Source organism: Epinephelus fuscoguttatus, linkage group LG21 (genome assembly GCF_011397635.1).
Source record: "Epinephelus fuscoguttatus linkage group LG21, E.fuscoguttatus.final_Chr_v1".
Lineage (NCBI taxonomy): Eukaryota > Metazoa > Chordata > Actinopteri > Perciformes > Serranidae > Epinephelus > Epinephelus fuscoguttatus.
In genome coordinates, this window is record NC_064772.1 from 20,251,105 (window position 1) to 20,259,943 (window position 8,839).

Here is an 8,839-nt window from a genome sequence, read left to right on the forward strand (position 1 = left end):
GTAACAGCATAAGCAGCTACGGAAAATGAATGAATGAGGCTATCTCAACAAGTTTAAAAATCGCAATAATATTGTATCGTGACTAAAATATTGTGACATTATATCATGGAGCTTCTGGTGATTCCCACCCCTAGTAACAGTATATGGAGAGAGCTATAAATTAGGTGTGAAGAAAACGACCAACCTGGAGAAACACTTGAAGGTGCGAAGCTCTGCTATTTATGCCACGGTAAGTTAACTAAATGTAACATTAAATAATAAGTCCTGATGTTAGCTATGCATGTCAATTTGCTAATGTTAAATCAACATTACAAAGGTAGTCGGCTATGGTGCGGCTGTGGCTCAGAGATAAAGCAGGTCGTCCACCAATTGGAAGATCAGCAACTCGATCCTCAAGCCCTCCTCAAGCCCACATGTTGAAGCATCCTTGGGCAAGATACTCAACCCCATGAAGGCGATGGCTGTTCCATTGGTGTGTGAGAGTATGTGAATGCATACTGAATAGCAGTAGACACCATGTACTGTAGCCTCAGCTATACAACCACAGTCCATTTATCTTCTTTTTTTTTAGTTTAGGATATCGGTATTAACCTAACTAAATTAGCTGACAGAGAGAAAACGTTTTGACTAAAAGTGATGACTTAAAGTTAATGACTTTTCATCGTCTAAAACTATGGAGAACAAAAATGAATACAAATGTGATTAATCTAATGTGACTACAACTAACAAGCATTTTCAAAACCTAATTAATATTTTAATATATTTTGTGATGATAACGAGAATATTTTTCATCCTGATCTGCATCTTTATTTCGTAACATCCGTAGCTGATGACAAAGATAAGCAGCTACAAAATGGATAATGATGTAATTCCTGCAAAAAAAAAAAAATAAATAAATAAAAAATAAAAAATTAATCTGTGTGTACAACTCAACGTGAAACAAATATTTGCCATGACTATCAGATCAAGGATCCCTTCTTTCCTGCTTGGCAGTTCTCTGAAAACAGCATGAAAACTCATTCCCATCTGCTTTAAAGCTCCTCCTAAGTCTCTCCCTCTCTGGCCTGAATTCAGCTAAAAGCTATAAGAACACTTTAGATGGCAAACTCTCTTAATATCTTTAAATGCCTGACAATGAAAGGCTAATAGAAATCCTCATATCAAATTGTATGAAAAGAAAAAGCTGTTTGGTCTCTTTGATAACGGAGTTCAAAGTCTTTTTTTTTTTTTTAAAGTGCCACAGGGGTTAAATTAGAGTAACTGTTTTCCCCAGATGAAAAGACATTGATGTTGGCGGAGAAACAATAAAAATGTGAATTTATTCAGAGTGTAACATCAACCCCAGTTACTTTGAACAAACTTGTGCCGTTTAAACCCACAAGAACAAAAGAAACCTTACATAAGCTCAGAGAGTTTGACCTTGCTCTCTGCAGCCTTGTCCACTGCTCTTAATCTCAGGGGCATAAATTAGCAGCACCTACAGTATGGTCCGAGTTTCCAAGGAGAGCGGCCTCCTACCAGGGGCCGAGGATGTCTGCTGGAGTTTGTTGCTGGGGCTGGGGAATGGCTGCACTTGTCACAAGGACTAAAGACAGTTTCCTCGCTCAGCACCCAGAGACAGTGACGCCTCAAAGTCAAGGGTGGGCAGGAATGCCCTGAATAGGCAGTTACGTAAAACTCACAGCACCCTGTGAGGATAGAGAAGGAGCTACTCAGGACCTGACAATGCTCGCTGGAAAACAGTGTCAGATGGCCCAAAGTGTGCAGTATAATCAGACAGATTTACATTTCTACAAATTAAGAGAAAAACAGAAACAATCATTCGAATATGGGATTATATACAGAGGGCACCCCAACCCTCCTGTACAGGAGCAACACCCACAGATTCAAAGAGACACAAAATGACTGCAAAACCACTGAAAGCAACATAAAGGCATTGGTCATGTCGTTGGTGTGTCCCTATATGGTCATTTTGAGTCTAGTCGCACTATGTGTTTCAAGTTTGTCGTTTTACTTATTTTGTGTCTCTTTTTTTGTCGTCACTTATTTTGCATCTATTTTACATGTTTTAATGTCTCTTTTTTAGTTGTTTTGCATCTCACATTGCATCTTTTTGCATTTTTTACACTTGTTTTGTGTCTTTTTTAAGTCGCTTTGCATCTTTTTCCTCTCATTTCATGTCTCCTTTCAGTCATTATACATTCATTTTTACTCATTTTGTGTTTCTTTGTGGTCGTTTTGTGTCTATTTTTAGTAATTTTGCATGTTTTTGCATCTATTTTTACTTGTTTTGCATCTCTTTTCAGTCATTATACATAAACTTTAACTCATTTTGTGTCTCTGTGGTTGTTTTGTGTCTATTTTTAGTCTTTCTCTATCTTTTTGCGTCTATTTTTATTCATTTTGTATCTATGTGTGGATGATTTGTGTCTGTCATTAGTCATTTTGCATCTTTTTTTACTTGTTTTGTGTCTCTTTTTAGTCATTATGCATCAATTTTGACTAGTTTTGTGTTTCTTTATGGTTGTTTTGCATTTATTTTTAGTCATTTTGGATCATTTTGCATCTGTTTTTACTTGTTTTGTGTCTTTTTATGGTTGTTTTGTGTCTCTTTTTTAGTCATTTGGATCTTTTTGCATCTATTTCTACTCATTTTTTTGTCTCTGTTTAGTAGCTATGCATTTATTTTTACTCATTTCATGTCTCTTTATGGTTGTTTTATGTCTCTTTTTTAGTCATTTTACATCTTTTTGCATCTATTTTTACTCATTTTAAATCTCTTTTTAGTCATCATGCATCCATTTTTATGTGTTTTGTGTCTCTTTGTGGTTGTTTTGTATCTTTTTAGTCAATTTGCATCTACTTTTACTTAAGTTAAAGTAGATGCAAGACACAGAGAGACAGAAAACAATTGTTTTCTGTCTCTCTGTGGGCGATTTATGTATCTTTATAGTTGTTTTATTGACTTTCCAACAAGAAATATGTACAGTCACGTCACACAGAGGCTCTGGTCCAAGAACCCTCAGACCATTTGGGCCCCTGGGCCTGTGCCCAGTAGGCCTGTTCAGTAATCCATCCATCCAATATAAAGGAGTTTATGGAGGTGAGGCTATTGATAAAAACCAAATTAGCAGGGACTAATCCGCTTTTGTTGTCAACAAAGTAATTGCAGAAATTATCTGGGGCATGCTTACCAAAACAGTCAAAAGATACAGTATCTCTGATCACCGGCACACTGCATCCGCTGAGCACATTTTGTCTATTGCAGCTTACTCTCATGCCTGCACAGAAGAAGTAAAAAAAGCAAATAGAAAAAAAGGGAAGGAAAGCATACCCAAACCTCTCTCTCCCTCTTTGCTCCCACCAGAAGCCACCCAGCGAGCACCAGGGCTAACCCCGCTGACCTGACCCAGATATTAACCCAAGCCTCCAGATGTGAACGCGCGCTGGGATTACTCCACCACTGCATCAAGCTCCACATGCTTTCCTAATGAGGCATCCTAATATGACCCTGGAGACAGAGCGGACTGTCTGCCTCACTATCTGCCTCTATTCCCATAACTCTATCAGTCTGTCTGTGCAGGATCATCTTCATATAATGAAGGGGGAATAAAAACATCATGGAGTCTGGTTGGAAATGCTCATGAATAATGGTCACTGAGGGATATTAGTGTGTCAAAGTGAGACAAAAGAAGCAGACAGAACAGTAAATAGTCCTGCTTTGACTGTCAGACACGAGGATTATTTGCTCGGACACTTCACCCAGTTCTGCCTGAGTGTCACCTGCAACAAAGTGAAGTTATGAAGACATGAGGAGTGACATCTGAGGAGAATCTAATGTATGCATGAATGTCACAGCCTTGCAAACTTGTCCTGGAGAAAAGGACTTCCTCTCATCCTGTCCACATTCGCACCAGTCACGACCTGAGCCCTTTTTTTTTTGCAGGAGCGCCCTGATATGAAAGAATTTAACTCCTTCTCTGCATCAATGTAGCTATTGTAGCCATTGCATTCTTTCAGCAGCTTCAATTTCCAACTTGTGCCGTGTCGGCAAGTTACAAACTTCAGGATCCAAAGCACAAAATACACGGTGTGACAGCCGGTGGTACACACACACACAAGGAGGCACAAGTGTGGTAAGTTTGATCGGCCTGCTAAGTAGCTCAAATTTGCAAGAGATCAAAGAGGGACAAAAAATAAACAAAAATGCAGCGCTGTGCTGTGTAGCTCACCATTTTGATCCCGCGTTTCGAGGCTCAAAGGAGTCCCAGAATAACTCCTTTCGCACCAGTTTTCCCTCCGCCATGAAAATGACCGTTGAATTGTCACATTTCTTCAGTTTGTGCCTTATCCTCAATCTTTTTTCCCCCCGTGCTGCTGTAGCATTCAGACAGACAAAAATGCAGAGGCTGCTTTTGCAGAAGGAATTGGTGATTGGAGCTCGGGGATCATATGGGCTTTTTGTCAGACGGTTTTAAAGGGACACGGTACTGTTTAATGTGGAGTTGCGAGACAGGCGCATTTCTTTGTACTGTACTTGGATTTTTTTTATTTTTTTATTGTTGGCATGTGCAGGAGGACTGGGAAGGACACGCAGCCATATGGCGCAAATCCCCGGTGCGCTTCCTCTGGCTGTGCGCTCGTGCAACAGTGTGACGTCATACGGGCACTCCGCAGACAGATGCAGAGGTCGGAGAGTTCAATTATTTCCCATGTTGAGTAAGTCATAGTAACTTCATTTATACACAATACTTCCTGGTTTCGCAAGGGATGTTTTATCTGCACACAGTTTGATGTAAACACAAAGGAAATCAAATTTAAATGATTATCTCACACTCCAATTAAAATAGCCTGATGTAATGTGTAAACCCTCACACCATATCCTCCTCATGGTCCCTTGGACTTTGATGAGGTATTTGGTAATTTGATAAACCACTGATGTAATGAATATACACCATATAAGCTTAAACATAAAAGTAAAGGTGTTGAAACCTAGGGTGGATTATTGAACGGGCCTAATGTGCACAGGCCCACAGTGTCAGGGTCCCCCTGGCTTTCATCTGTAAAATGTCACTTTAATTAACACCGAACAGAGAGAGACACAAAATAACCACAATGAGACACATGATAACTACAAAAAAGGGCAAAACAACCAAAAAGAGACACAAAATGACCACAGAAGGGGGCAAAGCAGCTAAATGACTAGAAAGACACACAAAATAACCATAGAAAGGGGCAAAACAACCTCAGGAAGAGACACAAAATGATTACAAAGACAGACAAAATAACCTCAGACAAGGGGATTCAAAATGACCACAAAGAGACACAAAATGTCCACAAAGAGACACAAAATGACTACAAAGAGACACAAAATGACTACAAAGAGACACAAAATGACCACAAAAACACACAAAATGACTACAATGAGACACAAAATGTCCACAAAGAGACACAAAATGACCACAAAGAGACACAAAACAACTACAAAGAGAAACAAAATGACCACAAAGAGGTACAAAATGACCACAAAGAGACACAAAACAACTACAAAGAGACACAAAATGACTTCAAAGAGACACAAAATGCCCACAAAGAGGTACAAAATGACCACAAAGAGACACAAAATGACCACACAAAACACACAAAATGACTTCAAAGAGACACAAAATGACTACAAAGAGACACAAAATGACCGCAAAAACACCCAAAATGACTACAAAGAGACACAAAACGACCACAAAAACACACAAAATGACTTCAAAGAGACACAAAATGACCACAAAGAGACACAAAATGACCACAAAAAACACAAATGACTTCAAAGAGACACAAAATGACCACAAAGAGGTAAAAAATGACCACAAAGAGACACAAAATGACTTCAAAGAGACACAAAATGTCCACAAAGAGACACAAAATGTCCACAAAGAGGCACAAAATGACCACAAAGAGACACACGATCACCACAAAAACACACAAAATGACTACAAAGAGACACAAAATGACCACAAAGAGACACACGATCACCACAAAAACACACAAAATGACTACAAAGAGACACAAAATGACCACACAAAACACACAAAATGACTTCAAAGAGGTACAAAATGACCACAAAGAGACACAAAATGTCCACAAAAACACCCAAAATGACTACAAAGAGTCACAAAATGACCACAAAGACAGAAAAAACAACTACAGCGATGCAAAAGAAGACAAAAAAACAAAGCTAGATATTAACTCAGGGCCCTTCTGCATGACAAGACCTCGACATCAGGAGCATACATATAGACACTGGTTGCACTGGGGGGCCTATAGAGAGAGTGGGCCCTCCAACAATGTGTTGTTGCCACCTTAAATATATGTTCAAAGAATAACTCTCATTAAATCAAAAACAGTGCCATTTGCTATATATGCCCTTGAAAAAGGCAAACCCTTCTCTGTCATGTTTTTTTTTTTTTGTAAAACAGTCAGTAGCATCTATCACAAAATTATATGCTTAATCCAAATAAACTATAATAAACTATTAAAATTGTTAAATTAAATTACCGTAATCATTTCTCATTTTCTTTGGTATTGTCGGTGATATACAGACATGCAGTGATGATTGCTGACTGATATGTATGTTAATATTATCCAATGTCATGTCTTTGATCATGTGATAATATGTGCATGATAGTGTACACTATCTGGCCCATCAATTATCTAAGAGTTTGCACTGCATCCATTAGTGTGATATGTGGTGTTTATAGTTTGGCTCTGTTGTCTGGCTGAATGCTGTGTTTTATATTTATGTGTAATCAAGTGAAGCAGTGTTTGTCAAGTACATACTGTTTGTACAAATGCTTGAAAAATGACTTATAAACAATAAATAATTAAAATAGTTAACGATGCATTTTCTGACACAAAACTTGGAGCCTCCATGCCTCCTGCAGTTTTGGGGCCCCAGGGGGCCGTTGCCCACTTTGCACAGTTAGTAATTCAGCTTTGCCTTGAACCCCCTGAAGGATCCCTGGGCCCGACTGCCATTGCTCACTCCTGAGCAGACTGTATGGAGCAAAAGTCAATACGCTCATAACAAGGTGGGAAAAAAATTGATCGCAACCTGGAGCAGGTCCCATTCATCACCTCATGTCCAGGACTCGGGGTGGATATGGAAAAGCTGAGCCGTCAAACCCCAGACTGACAAACATCTTCAAACACATTTTGCCTTAGAAGCTTTTTTTGTTCGGGGGGTAGAGGTGTAAACAAAGTAATTGTGTAGTTTGGATTGCTCCACCAACAAAGAAAGTGTTCAATATTTCATATCTTGTGCTGTTAAACATTTCAGACAAGGAGAAATTGGAGAAGAGAAATTGTGTGAAATGTGAACCATCTATTTCCCCAAAAAGTGACAGCAGGCTAATGATTTTTCCTCCTGAAACACGCGGCACTGAACTCAAATGAAACTTCCATGTCCTGAAAGAGCCTGAAAATCATTTCTGAGCCACATTAAACACCTGCTTGTTAACAAAAAGGTTACTGTAGGACATACTTTGCAAAGGCAACATTATTCCAATCCTGCATCAGTGATGTAAAGGTGAAGCATGAGTAACAACCTTTCTAACTTGTGTCTACTCGTCTTAGTTTATGACCTCAGTGTGGACATGAGTTTACATACATATGTTCAGATACACTTGCACCTACATATAACCTAGCATATGAATAACATATGAATTAAAGATACACATTAGCCAGTGACTTTCACCTGCAAAATGTCACTCAGATTAATACTGAGCGACCAGGAAGAGACTCAATAGCCCCGTTTCCACCGAGCAGTACGGTACAGTTCAGTTCAGCTCACTTTTTTCCGTTTCCACTGTGAAAAGTTGTGGATGGTACCACCAGAACTGTTCCATATCGTCCCCATTTTAGTCCCCCCTCTGTTGGGGTACCTAGCACACAGATCTGGTACTAAAAGGTGGAGCTGTGAACACTGCAGTCTGTTGATTGGTCAATAGAGGACGGTCACTCTGCTCAGGGCTGAGTTGTGGCTGGTTTTGAGGCTCATGTAACCACTGTTCACACTGTGGAGAGTTTTATTAGTAGACTGTAACTATAAAATGAAAGGATGTTTTGCTGTCTCTCACAGCAGCTGGAGTCGGAGAAAAAATAATTTAATTAATTGGCCTGACTGCCGGTAACTTTTAAGGTGGAACGTTAACTTGTAAAGTTACTCAATGTATGAGCTGATGAGGTGAATCCATCAACACACCTTAAATTTCAATGTGACAACTTTGACCATTACCTTAGCTTTTATTGTCTTCTCGGATGACATGTGCTTTTAGTAATGAGTGGATTATGTGAACTGCATATATTCTAATCCTCACTCTGAGAAAAAAAAAAAAAAAAGCGTCACAGAGTGTTGTTCCTGAGGGCTCCAACAACACTGAACCCCTGAGCTTGCCTGAGAAGGACTAAATGCACAAACCTGCTATTTCTAAATATTCCATAGAGAGAGACTCTCACTGCAGCCTGTTTTATTTTGGTCTGAAAATGTCGGCGTGCAGCCTCGTTCTGTGGACAATAAATGAGGTGCAGACTTCCATCTATGTCACTGGTAATGAGGAAATACAGTGAGTGACAACAACCTCGCCCACATTTAAGGGTACTGATTGCGGTTGAAACACTAAACAAACCTAGGGTCTAGGTACCATGTCTGAAGGGTTACTTTTGGTTCCAGAGGTACCATACCGAAAGTGTTTGGTGGAAATGGGCCTAAAGTCACCATAAATAGATGCAAAGAAAGACAATACAACTACAAGAAGTGGCAAAAACAACCACAAATAGAAACAAAACT

General features: G+C 39.3%; 1 protein-coding gene across 1 annotated transcript in view; it reads right to left on the reverse strand.

Moving 5' to 3' along the window:
- Positions 1 to 4,670, reverse strand: part of zbtb47b (zinc finger and BTB domain containing 47b) — a 36,618-nt gene extending 31,948 nt beyond the window's left edge. The window contains exon 1 of the mRNA XM_049564816.1: positions 4,233 to 4,670. Within this exon, the coding sequence (XP_049420773.1) occupies positions 4,233 to 4,235 (3 nt within the window). The 5' untranslated portion in view covers positions 4,236 to 4,670. The remainder of the gene's footprint in view (positions 1 to 4,232) is intronic.
- Positions 4,671 to 8,839: the final 4,169 nt, after the last annotated feature.